This window comes from Plasmodium relictum (assembly GCF_900005765.1).
Source record: "Plasmodium relictum strain SGS1 genome assembly, chromosome: 5".
NCBI classification, from domain to species: Eukaryota; Apicomplexa; class Aconoidasida; order Haemosporida; family Plasmodiidae; genus Plasmodium; species Plasmodium relictum.
Window position 1 is genome coordinate 71,462 of NC_041683.1, and position 16,330 is coordinate 87,791.

At 17.7% G+C, this 16,330-nt stretch overlaps 5 protein-coding genes across 5 annotated transcripts; 2 read left to right on the forward strand and 3 right to left on the reverse strand.

Moving 5' to 3' along the window:
• Positions 1–682: 682 nt before the first annotated feature.
• On the forward strand, positions 683–1,366 carry NEP1 (ribosomal RNA small subunit methyltransferase NEP1, putative; the record flags this gene model as incomplete). Its single annotated transcript, XM_028675270.1, has 1 exon — positions 683–1,366. The coding sequence occupies one exon, from the start codon at positions 683–685 to the stop codon at positions 1,364–1,366; it is 684 nt and encodes a 227-aa protein (XP_028531875.1).
• Positions 1,367–5,838: 4,472 nt separating this feature from the next.
• Positions 5,839–8,558, forward strand: PRELSG_0502500 (ATP-dependent RNA helicase prh1, putative; the record flags this gene model as incomplete). Its single annotated transcript, XM_028675271.1, has 3 exons — positions 5,839–7,014; positions 7,210–7,503; positions 7,590–8,558. 3 exons carry the CDS (start codon positions 5,839–5,841, stop codon positions 8,556–8,558), a joined length of 2,439 nt encoding a protein of 812 aa, XP_028531876.1.
• A 483-nt stretch (positions 8,559–9,041) lies between these two features.
• PRELSG_0502600 (conserved Plasmodium protein, unknown function) lies at positions 9,042–9,644 on the reverse strand (the record flags this gene model as incomplete). Its single annotated transcript, XM_028675272.1, has 1 exon — positions 9,042–9,644. The coding sequence occupies one exon, from the start codon at positions 9,642–9,644 to the stop codon at positions 9,042–9,044; it is 603 nt and encodes a 200-aa protein (XP_028531877.1).
• Positions 9,645–10,377: 733 nt separating this feature from the next.
• Positions 10,378–11,914, reverse strand: PRELSG_0502700 (zinc transporter ZIP domain-containing protein, putative; the record flags this gene model as incomplete). Its single annotated transcript, XM_028675273.1, has 2 exons — positions 10,378–11,597; positions 11,797–11,914. The coding sequence occupies 2 exons, from the start codon at positions 11,912–11,914 to the stop codon at positions 10,378–10,380; spliced, it is 1,338 nt and encodes a 445-aa protein (XP_028531878.1).
• Positions 11,915–13,208: 1,294 nt separating this feature from the next.
• Positions 13,209–16,234, reverse strand: PK1 (protein kinase 1, putative; the record flags this gene model as incomplete). The annotated part of the gene is made up of 2 exons (XM_028675274.1): positions 13,209–13,756; positions 13,996–16,234. 2 exons carry the CDS (start codon positions 16,232–16,234, stop codon positions 13,209–13,211), a joined length of 2,787 nt encoding a protein of 928 aa, XP_028531879.1.
• Positions 16,235–16,330: the final 96 nt, after the last annotated feature.

Genomic DNA, 16,330 nt, shown 5'->3' on the forward strand with positions numbered 1-16,330 from the left:
ATGAAAAAAAATTCTATAATAAATAAAATCATTTGTATATATCAATAAAAATTAGAGCCATTTTAATACATCATTTATACATATTTATTTATATAAAATTGTAAACATAAGCTTTTAAAAATATATATATTTTATTTATCCTGTAAAAAAAAAAAAAAAATAATAAAATAATATAAAGCAGTATATATATAACTTAAATTTTTTTTTTTATAAAAACAAAAAGATTATTCATGCTAAATATATGTTACAATATTATAAGGCATAAAGCATAAAAGAAAAATTTGACTGCTTTATTTTTAATGTATATATATATTTATTTTTTTTTAAATTCGATTATATATATTTTAGGGTAAAATTAAAATTTTTTTTTTTTTATAAATTTTATATTTTATTTTTAAGAAAAAAATTCACAAAATTTTGTTACATTTTAATAAAATATGTTTATATAAATATTTATAGTTTTTTAAATATATAGTTATTGTATTTTTCTTTATTTTCAGGATTTTATATTTTAAAATTTTTACAATCTATATTTAATTTTATATTTATTATTCATATTTTATTTTATTTCATTTATTAATTATTTTTCATTTTAAGAGTTATTTTATATACATGTATCTATATAAATATATATATAATTATTTTTAATATGGCTTTATGATTTTGATATAGTTAAAAAAAAATGAATAATAAACAAAATGTGACAAATATTTCAGAAGAAAATAAAGGAAAAAAGGTGATAATAATATTAGAAGGTGCATATTTGCAATTGATTGAAACAAAAAGATATATATATGAATTAACTAATAACATTAAACATAAACATATATTAAAAGAAAGAAATGAAAAAAATATAAACGATTGTAGGCCTGATATTTTACATCAATGTTTAATTCATTTATTAGAAAGTCCTTTAAATAAATATGGTATGTTACAGATTTATGTAAAAACACATGACAACCAATTATTTTATGTATCACCTCATTTAAGAATACCCAAAACATATGATCAATTTGAGTCATTAATGGTAACATTTTTAAGAAAATATAAAATAAAGGCAAATGAAAAAAATATTTATTTATTAAAAATTATAAAAAATGATTACAGTAGCATTTTACCAGTTAATGGTAAAAAAATAGGGTTATCAATGAAAGGAAAAAAAGTTAATTTAGCTGATTATGTAAAAAAATTTGAAAATGAAAATGTCCCTATAACATTTTTTATAGGAGCTGTAGCATATGCAAATCCTACTATGAATTTGGAAATAGTAGAAGAAAATATTAATATATCTGAATTTAGTTTAAGTGCTGCTACATGTTGTTCAGCCATTTGCTTGGAATTTGAGAATTTGTGGAAATTGTTTTGATTTTTTTCAGATAAAATATTATATTAAATTAGTAATTATTCTTTTATTACTACCATTTGTTCTTATTTTTAAAAGGTAACATTGCAACTTTCATAAAATTCGATATATTTTAATATTTTAGTATAATTTCAAGATTTTAATATATATAAATAAAAAAGAAATATATGTATATAATATTTTTTACATTCTATTATACATGATAGAAATATTTTAATGATAACACATTTTTTGTTTGGATAATATTTTTTTGTTTTTTTTTTTCTTTTAAATTTAATTTTGTTTGTATTAATAAGAAAAAAAAAAAAAAAAATTAAAATTAAATTATACATTTATATTTTGTATAATTAAAACTATCTTAAATTAATTATAAATATATATAATATATATATTTTTTTTTTTTAAATATATTAATATTATTTATTTTTTATTTTTTTTTAAATCCTTTTATATATATATATATATATGTTTATGTATAATAACATAACTGAAATATTATTTAATTTAACCTATATTTTGCTTTTATTATTTTGTAATAATATTTGCTTTAAAATTTATGTGAAAGAAAAAATATTTTTGTTATTAAAAACTTCAAAATTTATCAAAAAATAAAATTATCACACATATCATCCTATATATTCATATTTTAAAAAATTTATATATATATATATAAATGAAAGTTTTTTTAGTTTAAAATTTTTTTTTCTTTTTCTATTTTTACAGCACTAAAAAAGCAGCATTTAAAAAAAAATTCGTTTAAAAATGAAAAAGAAAAAAAAAAAGAAAAATTAATAAAAAAAATAGTAAATATTCAATTTTGTATTATAATATGTATTCCATTTGAAAAAAAAAAAAAGATACGTAAATATATATATATCATACATTATCCTATATATATAAAAAAAATAAAAACAAAATTATGTATGTAATTTGGGCATATATTTCCATAACCAAGTAAAATATCCTTTCTGTTCATTTGAATTATTTTCTGTTTTATTTATTTCTTTTTTTGTTGGTGCTACATCAGAATTTTCCTTATTTTGATAAACATCATTTTTTTTGAGCACCTTTTTTGTAGAACTTTTATTAACTGTTCTTACTCTTTTTCTTCTAACTTTTCTTTTTGCAATTTTATTTTTTTTAATTGGTTGTTCAATTTCCTATGAAAATTTAAAATGATTTTTTTTGTTAATGTAAGGTTAAAAAATAATCATATTATATATATGGAATGCTCAAATATATATATATATATACATATTTAATTTTAAGTATAATAATATAAAAAATACATATAATATTTGTGTATTTCATGAGTGCATTAAAATTTTAAGTGACATGCTTTTAAATAGATACAAGTATACAACCATTGTAAATTAAAAAAGTATTATTAATTAATGAAAAAACGCATACTCAATAAGTTAAAAAGTTAAACTAAAGCATATGATACAAACAAAAGTTAAATTATAAAAAGATACATTAAAATATTCAATGACATTAATAGAATAATAATAATTTAAATATTTTAAAATATATATAAAATTAATAAAATTAAAGAAAAAAATATAATTTATATATATATATATATATATATAAATACAATCATTTTAAACATTGTAAAAATATATATATTAATGTACGAATCCTATAATATATAAAAAGAATAATTCATATGAAACATAGAACACATTTAAAAATACATTATTGTGAACAAATCATTGTCCTATTTAAACTATATTATGCTAAGAAATATTCTAATATTTTTTTTATAATTTCAAAAAATAATTGTAATTTTAATTTTTATTTGATACATATATATAATTAATTATAAAAATATATAAACAATTAAATTTTTAATATCATAATTTTCTAATGTATTCTTTTTTTTTTTTTTTTTACTTTTTTTTTATTTCTTATTACATTATTTACACTTTTAGTATTTGTTTTCTTCATTTTATTCATGCTTCTAGTTTGCCTCATTTTTAAAATTTTATTTTTTTACGAATAAGATTTGGATTTTATAATATTTATTTTTTTGTTTCATACGTATTCATAAAATAATAAAATACACAAAACTTAGAATATGAAATTAAGATAGTTAAAAAAAATGTACAAAGAAATTATTTCAAAGACAAAAAAACATATTAAAAATATATTTTTTTTTTCTTTTTTTTTTTTAATTAGGTAAAATATGAATATCCAGTAATTTTTAATAATGCATTTAACAAAAAATTATATAATAATTTTAAAAAACAAAAAGTGTAATAATAGTGTAGTTATAAAAATATCACGTAGGTTTCTTACTAACATTTATGTTAATGCATAATTGTTTATTATCATTTTCTCTTTTAATTTTTTATCATTCAAAAAAATATAAATATATATGGTGAAATTAAAAATATTTCTTATGCATATATTATACATACAAGATTAGCGCTAAAAACCTTTCATAATCATGCAATCAAAAATGATTAAATACATATTTACACATTTTTTTTTATCTTTCGTTATTCAATATCTTTGCATAAAAAATAATTAAAATATTGAAACTTCAATTTTTTTTTTAATTTTTTTATTTTTTTATATATAAAATAGAATTTTTTTATGTTTGAATTTTTTTTTTTTTAACCTATTGGAAATGATTATACATACTTAAACATGCATGAATAGAAGAAAAAAAAACAAAATAAAAATTGACAAAATTTATACCTTAAGATTATTAAAAAATATTTGTATTAATTGTAACTGAAGTTTATAATATATAATAAATACATTTTTTTTATATAAAAAATAATTTATATATATATATATACATATAAGTTCGTAGTATTAATTTTACTTCCGAATTTTCTCTAAATTTTTTACTATTTAATAGAAAATAATGAAAAAAAAAAAAAAAGGACAAATTCTAAAACAAAGGTGTTACGTGAATTCTCACTTTTTTTTTTTCCTTTTCTACACACAACGGATAAAAATAAAAGTTTAGTAAATCATGCACACATCTCATACTTCAATTTTTACTTTTTTTTATTATAACTTTCTCTTTATATATTATAATTATTATTTTATATTTAATGTGTAATTATTTTATTTTTTTTTTAATTTTTAATTTTTAATATTATTTATAAATATATTATTTTTTCTCCCTAATAATATTTTTAAAAGTATTTATCTTAATTATAAATATTTATAGAAAAATAGAACAGCAAATTTGTGAAAATAATCTAATTTTATGTAATGAAATATATTTACATTTAATTAAAAAAAATAATTAGTAATTCTACATATTCTATTTACTTATGAATTATTTAAAATATATTTATTTTAAAATTATATTAATACAATTTTATTGTATTTTTTTTTTCTCCAATAGAAATATTTAAAAAGAGAATTAAAATGAATTAGACTCAATATATCAATCCTTTTGTTAAACACAAATATACATAAAATTTAAATTTCTTCCCTTTTAATTAAAAAATTTAAGTAAATCCTTTAATGATAAGAAATTTTTTTTTTTTTTTTTTTTATTTCATAAAATTTTAAGAAAAATAGAAAAAAAATCTAACTTAAATGATTAATTTTCACTTTGTTGAAATTCTATTTTATTGGCATTTTTAATTTATTTTTACTATAACCAAATAAGTAAAACAGTATAAAAAATTAAGGAATATACACGTGTTAAAGGAAGGAAATTGTTTAGCATATAATATTTCATTAAAAAAAAAAAAAAAATATTATAGTTCTTATCTCTTAAACTTAGTTTCATACAACAAATAAAAAAAGTATATATATATATATATATAGATAGATATTTTCACATTCCTTTTATTCAATTTTAAATGTATTTATATGTTGAAACTTAATAGTTATTATTTATTATTTTATATAAACATAATATAATAACTATTAATTTATTAATTAAAAAAGTAAAATATTTATTTTATATTCTCGAATTTAGGTGAAGAATACAGAACATATAAGAAATGCCAAATGAAATGAACATCTATAACATTTTTTTTTAACAGTTAAAGAAGATTATTAGGTTCTTAATTGTTCTTTATATAACAAAAGGAAAAAAAAAAAAAAGTTTAATGCACAACTTACATATTTCAATAAATATTTCCATATTCATATCTTAATTAAGATTTCTTTTTTTTTTTCTATACAATTATATAAATAATATTTAAATTCCTTTAACTACATTTAAATATATATATATTTTTTTTTTAATCATTTAAAAATTTTCCTTAATTCAATTCTGTTTTTTTTAAATTTTAATTTTATTTGACTTTATTTTTATATTTTATGAAGTATGGAATTTTTCTTGCTGTTGTATTAATTTTCTTTGATAAAAATTGAAATTCTTTCAGTAAAATATCATAATATTTTGTGAAAAAAATTTAAATGATATATTTGAATATGGATATTTCTTTGCTATATATATATATATAAATTTTTTTTTCTTTTTATTTAAAAAAATGAATGAATTACCTATTTTGAAATATAAAGATGAAATTAAAAGATTGTTAAAAGAAAATAATTTAGTAATAATAAAAGGAGAAACAGGATGTGGAAAAACCACTCAAGTACCTCAAATAATAAATGACATATATTTTAATAATAAAAAAAACGAACTTAATAAAAAAAAAAATGATAATAAAAAAAAAAAAAAGAAAATGCTAATATCTCTTCCAAGAAAAGTGGCAACGATAACTGTTGCTGAAAGAGTAGCAAAAGAAATGAATAGAGGTGAAGTTGGTAGTTATGTTGGTTATACTATAAGATTCAAAAACGTATGCTCAAAAGAGACTAGAATTAAGTTTGTTACTGATGGAATATTAATTAGAGAAATTATGAATAATCCCTTACTAAAGAAATATAAATTTTTAATTCTGGATGAAATACATGAGAGATCTATTAGAACTGATGTTTTATTAGGTTATACCAAAATTTTGTTAGAGAAAAGAAAAAATTTAAAAATTATTCTTATGTCTGCTACTTTTGATATCAATATATTTAATCATTTTTTTAATAATCCTCCTATCATTTCTATTCCTCATAAACTTCATAAAATTACAATTTTTTATCCGAAGAAAACAATAGAAGATTATCTCCTTTCTATTGTATGCACTATTTTGCAAATCCATTTTGGTAATTCTCATATAAAAAGTGAAGGAAATATATACTATTCTACATTTGAAAATGACAATGATGAAAAATACAGTATTCAACAAAATGAGAAAGAAAAAGAAAATGAGCAAGATGATAGTGTTATAGATAAGCAGGATTTTATTAGAGAGAAAAAAAAAAAAAAAGATAGCTTAGGAGATATTTTGGTTTTTCTTCCAGGGCAAGAAGAAATAGAAATGGTAAATATCATGTTAAAAGAAAAATTAAAAATAATATACAAGGGAACTTTATTAAGCAAATTGATTAGCAACGAAAATCAAAATCAAGATAATCAATTCTTAAATAAAATGAATAGAGTATTAAATGCAGATAATCAAATTATTAATGACATTTGTTTTCATTTTGGTACAACTGAAATTATACCAGATAAAATATATACTATGAAAATTTTGCAGTTGTATTCATCACTTCCTAATAAAAAGCAGAGGATAATATTTGAACCTGTTCCACCTAATACAAGAAAAGTAAAAAAAATAAAAATTAATAATAAGAAAGAAATGAAAATAAAAATAAAATTCCAGAACTGTAATTTGATGAATGTTATTTAAAATTTTTTTCTGTATATAAATATATTTTTTAAATGAAATTATATGCTATTTATAAATTATTTTAAAAAAATATTAATCTTACTTCTTTATATATTTTTATGATTATTTAAGGTTATTTTGAGTACAAATATTGCAGAAACATCTGTTACAATTCCAAATATAAAATATGTAATAGACAGCGGTAAAGTAAAAATAAAATTTTTTGATTCTAAAAGAGGAAGCAATGTTTTAAAGGTTACTCAAATATCCAAAGACTCAGCTATACAAAGAAGTGGAAGAGCAGGAAGAGAAGGCCCTGGAAAAGTTTTTAGGATATATACAAAAGAAGAATATGAAAATATGCATCCCTTTTTAATTCCTGAAATTTTTCGTTCTGACCTTACACAAATTTACTTGGAATTAAAAGTTAAAAGAAAACAATTTTTTTTAGTTGTATTTTGTATGATATATATATATATATATATATATATATATTTTCTTTTTATATTTAGGCAATGAATATAAAAAATCCATTAGAATTTGAATTTCCTGAAAATCCTAAAAAAGAATTTTTTGTTCATTCAGCCAAAATGCTATATAAAATAAATGCAATTGATATAAATAATAATTTAACTGATTTAGGAAAAAAATTGTGTTTATTCCCATTAAATCCTATATATGCAAATATATTGTTGTGTTCTATTGAATTTAATTGCATAGATGAGATTGCAACCATTATAGCCTTATTAAATTGCGACAGTATTTTTTTAAATTATAATTTTTATGATGATTTAATTATTATCAATGAAGAGCTATCAAAAAATAATAATGAATTTAAAGAAAGAAAACAAAACAATAAGGATGCGTTAAAAGAAAAAAAGCAAGATAAAAAAATGAAAATTAAAAGTGAAGATGAAGATGAAGATGCAGATGAAGAAAATAGAGAAGAATTAAAAGCAAATGATAAAAGTAAATTAGTTAACGTTGCAAGAAGAAAACTTATTCATCCAGATGGTGATCATTTAACTTTATTACATATTTTTTATTTATGGAATGAAGCATCTACTAATGAAAGGAAACACTTTTGCAATATATATGCCTTAAACAATGAAGTATTACTACAAGTCGAAAAAATTAAAATTCAATTATTAGAAATTATAAAAAATAAAATGAAAGTAAATATTTCAAAAAAATTGCATATGCATAAATGGGAAAAGGTTTTAATATGCTTATGCAAATCATGTTTTTTCAATATAGCTAGACTAACATCAAACACAAATGTTTACATAAATTTAGTGAATAAAACTAAAATACGTATACATCCATCATCTACTCTTTTTAATTCTTTTATCAAACCTTCTTTTATTTTTTACTCCGATGTAGTTCAAACAAAAAGATTGTATGCTCGCATTGTTACAAAAATTGAAGCAGATTGGTTACTAAAATATGTATCACAAAAATTTCAATTAAAAAAAAACTAGTGTTAGTCATTCCATTTATATATATTAATATTTGTCCAATATTAAGTATAATTGATTTAAAAAAAAATTTTTTTTTTTTTATTATTTTTTATAAATTTAAAGAAAATATTTTTCTATAAGATTAATCTTTATCGTTTGTTTGATATTTACATTATTTTATTAATATATGTGTATACTTCAAAGCATATATAAAATTTATTACTTTTTTGAAAAACAATTTTTTTTTTTTTATGTATCATTAAATAATATCGTCTTTTTTTTTCTTATGATTTAAGTTTTAAACTAAAAAAAAAATTTTCTGTTTATATACATATTAAATTTTTACTATTTTTTTAACATTAAAAAATTTAAGAAGCCTATTAATAAAAATAGACAAGAAATAAAAAATATACAAAGATATATATGACATAAAAAAAAGAAAAGATATATATGTATAAATAATAATTTAATATATGTATACATATATTTTATATGTATCTGAATTTACCAGCAAAACTTATCTCTTCCACTTTTTACTCTTTCATCTAATTTTTGTTCATTTGTTAAGTTTCCCTTTATTTTTTTATCTACAATTTTATAAGACCATAATCCAACCTTTTTCCTTATTTTTATAACATCATGCTTTGGTTTCTGTTCTATTATTTTTGCATATTGTAAATTTAGATTATCATTTTTTTTATTTTCCTCTTCTTTTTCTATTTTATTTATATAATAGGTGCACGTCGTACTTATATCACTTGAAAATTCTTCATTTATAAGTAAAGTTTTATTACTTAAAATAGATGTTACAACTCTTTTTTCTTCTTGTAAACTTGTTGGATGTTTTAAAATTATTTCATAACCAATTTTTACTTCTTCAATAAATCTAGTTTCAAAACCTTGAATTGTATTCTTTATTGTTACTATTCTTCCAGTGCCATTAATTATATCCGTTTCGTTATTTATATTTGTCTTTTTAATATTTTCATTTTCATTATTTATGTTTTTCTTTTCTTCTTCCAATGTCTTTTTTTTTTTATTAATCTTTTTTTTCTTTATTTTCAACTTTAACTTACCTCCTACAAATTTGTTATCATTCTTTTCCATTTTTAATTAGACTAATACAGTTTTTCAATATTTAATAATTTAATAGATTCTTTTTATAATTTTAAAATTTTATTTATATGCCATTATATATATATGCGTAACTTTTTTTTTTTTTTTTTTTATTTAAAAAATCACTCATATACATATATGTTTTTTTTTTTATAAAGAAAAATTTATATATTAAATAAAATTATTTTGTTTTTATTTAAAATTGATTTAATATTATTGAGTTAAAATTTATCTTTGTAATTAATATTATTTTCATTGAATTTTTATCTCTTCATAAAATTTATGGAATTTTCTTTTAATATATGTCACAAATTAATGTATTATTCTCTTCACATTAAATTATTTTTAATTGATTAAATTGAATACATTTATTTAATATATTCAAAAAAAAAAAAAAAATAAATAAAAAATAAAAAATAAAAATAAACGAAACATTTAAAAAAAATATGTTTATATTCTATTATTAAAAAAAAAAAAAAAGAATAAAATAAAATAAAGGATACATTTAATAAAACAAAATAATGGTTAAAATGCTATTTATTTAATTAAAAATAAATAATAGCACAGTGTTGTGAATACTTTAAAAAATATATTATTGTTGTAAATTAAAACATACAATATTTGTGCGATAAATAAAAATATAAATAAACAATTTATAATACTTAAACAAAAAGAAGAAATTTTTTTTTAATTTTTCTAATAATTAAAAAAAAAAAAAGAAAATTTAAAAATACCATGTTAAAATAAACATAGATAGAGCACCAATTATAATTAATAAAATTATTTGAATTTTATATTGAATTTTAAAATAAGCAAAATTTTTTTGTGTGTGCATACAATGATTATGTATTTTATATGTATATAATAAAGGCCCAATTATTTCAAATAAAGAAATATAAACAAAAGTACCAGAACCAATAGATGCTAAAATAGATGGTAAGAATTGAATAACGGTAGAAGAAGTAGAAGCAAAAATATTAGTTACTAAACCTAATAATATTCCTAAAGGAGTCATCAATGAAAAAAGAAGCATAAACAGAATATATTTTTTTTTTTTTATTTGCATATTAATTAAATTTATGCCAATAGAAAATGATGCAAAAGCTTTATGTGATATTATAGAAAAGTTAGTAACATATGAATTTTTTACACTACCTAATGTTATTCCTTCTATAATTGAATGAAAAGAAAATGCTAATAATAAAATAATAGGAGCTTTATTAAAATTATATTGTATTGTATCATCTGATTCATAATCTTCTATTATACCATCATTAAATGCTTGTATGAAGTATATATTGCCATCTTCTAAATCATCTTCATAATGATTGTGTAAATCGTTTATTATATCTGGTTGTCTTTCACTATTCTGTTTTTTTTTTTCATTTAATTTGGATATCAGCATTTTTTTATTATGCTTCATTGAAATGCTTTTATATTTCGAATTTGTTTCAAAAGAATCTTGTACTTTAATTTTCCTACACACATTTTTTTTTCCTGTGTATTTCATATTCATTTTTCCTAATTTTAAAGATTTTTTTGTGCATATTTTTTCAATTATATGTTTATCACTTTCAACGGAATTAATATTCTTTAAATTAATAAAATACATTTTATTATCTTCAATTTTGTTATTTTTTATTATATTTAAAATATTTATGTAATCAAATTTATTTGCATAAAAAAATATATTGTAGCATTCATTACAACAATTATCATCATTGGGCTTTTCAGTACGCTCATATTTTCTTTTCTGTATTAAATAATCACTTATCTGCTCAACAATAATAATTAAAAAAATACCCAAAACAGCAAACATTTCACATATTGGATAATTAAAATGTAAATTTTGTTGTTTTTTAATTTTATTTAAATCTTTTCTTGCTTCAGGCAATAAGTGAACTAAACCCCCACTTAACAGAATACCACCACTATATCCTAGAACTAAAAAAAAAATATGTATATATAAATATTAATCGAATAATAAAAATATCATAAAAAATATGAAAAGAAAAAAAAAGAAAATTAGTAATTTATTATAGTTCTTATGATTATTATTTCTTTTAAAAACAAAAAGTACGAATTTTTTTTTTTTAATATTAACAATCTTTTATATGTTAAAATAATGTTCTTTTTACTATACCTAAATTAAAAATTTTACATTCAGAATAAGATTTAACACATAATGGAATAATACTACCAAATAAAGTTACAAAAAAGATACTAAAAAAAGCAAAAATTTTATCAATATAAGGTATCATTTTTTTTCAGTTAATCATTTTTAAATCAATCATTTTTTCCTTATTCCAATACTTTTATAAAAAAAAAAAATCCACAAAGAATTTTAAAAAATGAGGCAAACAAAAAAAAAAATTTAAGAAAAATAAAGAAGATATAATGTAATATGTAAAGAAAAAAAAATAAATAAATGAAAATATAAAAAAATGTTAAAAAGTAAAAGAAATAATAAAAAAAGGACTAAAAAAAAAAAAAAAAAATAAAAATGGAAATGGGAATAAAAATGGAAATCATAAAAAGTGAACTGAAAAAAAAGTTATAATAAAATTATAAATATAGAAAAAAAAAAAAAAAAAATTAAGCATTAGATTAAAAAGAAAAGGAATAGCCATAGCACTATAGAATCTTAATATATGTTTTTTTTTTTTTCCCCCTTTTCTATTAATATTTCTACTGCAAAGTTTTCCTTTTATTTATATAAATTATGTGTATTATTCTTTTATAATTATTTCTATTTTATTCTTATTTATTTTTTGTTAATAGAAAATGATAATTATATAGCATATGTATTATATCTATATTTAAAAAAAAGAATTTAAGAACACAAGCTACCAAACAAACGAATTTTAAAAAATATTAAGATGCTATATATATTCTTTGAAGAAATTTTTCAAATAAAACAATTTGCACGTTAAAAAAAATATAAAGATAAACAATACAAAAATTAAATGAAATATTTTCAAATATTATTTACAAAAAAAAAAAAAAGAAAAAAGAAAATAGAAAATAGAAAATACACACTGATATACAACAGAATGAAGAAAAAAAAAAATAATACCTCGTAAATAAATATATATAAAAAATAATATATAACATTAAAATGTTTTTATAATAACTTATACTATCGCTATTTATAAAAAACTAGTATGTATTTGTTGATTTTTAAAAATTTCATAAAATATATTTTTTAAAAAACTATAAAATTATATATACATAAAAAAAAAAAAAAAGAAAAAAAAGAATAAAAATTATTCATACAACCTTTTTTTTTCTTTTTCTTACAACATACACAAAAAAAAAAAAAAAAAAAATCTATAAAAAATTTAAATAGAAATAAAATAAACAATATAAGATATAATTTTAAAAAGGAAAGTACCTTGAATATAAAAAGATAAGCATCATCATACGTATTTTGATGAAAAAATAAAATGATGAAAATGAAATTTAAATAAAATCTATTAAAGAGATAATTGTAAAATATTAAAATTAAAACCAAATTTTTTTGAATATGTAAAAAAATATATGTATGTTAAAATTTTAACATGTTAAATGAATTTTATTTGGGTATAGTTTATCAAAATTTTCCAAAGACATATTTATATACTGCTTAACTTCATCTATTTTTTTTCTTCGCACCTCTAAAGGTATTAATATTTTTCTCTCTTCTACAGTAAAATGTAACAATTCTTCTTTTGTAAAATTAAAGCAGTTAGTATTATACGGTAAAGAGAAATTATTATCTGAACTAATTTGCTTATTAAAAACCTTAAAAACTTTTAAATTTCTAATATCATCAAAATAATTATGCAATAATGCGTTACATAATTTGATCCTCTTCTTAGGATTAAACTGAAGTAATTTACTTAATAAATCAATACTGTCTTTAGAACAGTTATGATTTATTAATTTCTTTAAAGTTATTGGTTTTATATCTGGGAATTTTACATTTTTATAAACACTTCTAAATGATAAAAAATCTTCATCATTAGGTGTTCCTAATATTTTTATTATCTCCACTAATTGATCTGATGCGCAATCTCCCAAGAATAACGGTTTTCCTAGTATCAATTCTCCCATAACACATCCTTATGAAAAAAAAAAAAAAAAATAACAAAAATTAATTACCAAATAAATGTAATAAGTAAAAGTTTTACACAAAAAAGAGAACAATAATTATTATCAAAAATACACTAACATTGCTAAAAGTTTAAAGTATCAAGAACATTTTTTATTATTTACATTATAAAAAAAAAAAGAAAAAAAATATACATAAATTGTTAAAGAAAATACATAATAAAATAAATCAATTCTTTTATAAGCATACCAATTGACCAAGTATCTATTTCCTGACTATAGTAATTTGATCCAAATAATAATTCAGGTGCTCTATAATATCTTGAACATACGTAACTAAAATATTTATAATTTTCTTTTAATTTAATAGAAGAATTAAAATCGCACAATTTTATGTATTTATACATAATACTACTCATGTATGTTTTATCTTTGTCATTTTGCTCACATAAATCTATATCATATATATTTAAATTTTGATTTATAATTTTTTTTTTTTTTTTTATTTCATTATTATTTTCATTATTCATGAAATTATTATTTATATCATTAAAATTATTTCCAGTTTTCCCAAAATTTGAATTATTATTCACTCGTGACACAGTTATGTCTGTTTTATTTCGTTTAAAACATTTTTTAAAATCTTTTTTTGTTGTGTATATATATTTATCATTTATATTTGCCAACACACTTGATTTTTCTTCACTTAAATTGGTCAAACTCCTTGATTTTCTTATCCTTCCAAAACTATTATTAAAATTATTTATTTTTCTTTCTATAGTACTACTATTTATTTTATTTTTCAATTGTATGAATCTGCTATTACTGCTACGATAATGCTTCTCTTTTATATTATTATTATTAGTAGTAGTATTTCCTTTATCATTAAAAAAAGAAATACCTTTACTTTTTTCTAAAGATATTTTTTTTTTTACATTTTCTTTTTTATTATTTACATAAAAAATAGAATCATCATTTTTTTTGTCATTCCTTTGGATTCCTACATGTAACTTTATTTTTTTTAATTTTATACTAGTTTTTTCTAGATCATCAACTCTTGATTTATTTTTAATACTTTCTTCATTTGAATATGTGTAATCGCTTTTTGCTGATTTGCCATTATCTTCTAAATAAAAATTTTTTAAATCGGAATTTTTATTTTTTTTTTTATTAACATTTTCTATTTTTCCTCTTCTTCCTATCTGATTTTCGTTATCATTTACAACTTTTCCTACTTTTTTTAAATTTTCATGTAAATCATTATTTATGTTTATATCAGTAATAACATTTTCATTAATTTTTTTTTTGTTATTTTGTGAATTTTTCTCTTTATTTTTATTATTCATAATAATTTTATGTTCAAAAGAATTTTGAAGACAAATCACACATTTTTCATTATCACAACTTTTATTGGAAATGTTATTATTTGCATTATTTAGAAAAATAAGAATATTCTGAGGTTTAATATCTCTATGTGTAATGCGAAGACTATGCAAATATAACGTTGCTCTAATTAATTGATATAAATATATTTTTATTTGATTTTGATTAAGAAAATTTTTTTTAATATATTCACTTAAATTATGAGATGGGCATATATTATTTATACTTTCATTTAAAACATTTACATGAAAATTATTTATTAAATTATTACAATCATTAACATTAGTATTATTACTAATTCTATTATTATCATTATCATCATATACATTAATAATTTTCTCTTTATTTTGGTTATTTATTTCATTTATATTATTAAAATTGTTGACGTTCCTATTTTTTGAATTTCTCAATTCTATTTTCGTATCATCATAATTAAAATCACATTTTTCATTTTTAATAGAATATAATTCATCATCTTCATTTTTATGTGAATTATTGATACTATGGTTAACCTTACTATTATTATTATTATTATTATTATCATTAATGTTATTATTAGTGTTATTATTATTATTATCATTAATGTTATTATTAGTGTTATTATTATTATTATCATTAATGTTATTATTAGTGTTATTATTAATATTATTAGTAGTAGTAGAATTGTTGCTAATATTATTATTCTTAGTAGTATTATATGTACTGTTAATAATTTCATTAGAATCTTTTAAAGTAATATAATATAATGAAGTGGCTAAATCAATATTTCCATATTCCATTACCATATGCACATATACCCCATTAGAAGTATTCGTATAAAAAGCGTGTTTTAATTTTACAATATTTGGGTGTTTTAATTTTTTCATAATTTCAATTTCCTTAAAAATTCTTGCATTTTTTTGATATGTTTGTTTTAAGGCTACTATACTACAATTATCTAAACAGTCAGCCTTATATACTACACCATATACCCCATTTCCTATAATATGAAGAATTTTATAACTAATTTTTTTTTTTAAATTGTATTTTGATTTTTCATCATCAAAATAAATATTTACATAGTCTTTAATTATTTCATTTTTTTTATATATTTTTATTAAATCCATTCTTGTATTTTCACAAAATTGAAGAATAAAAAGAAAAGAGGGAAAAGGAAAAAAAGAAAAAAAAAAGATAGAGAAATAGTTCTTATTTAAAACAAA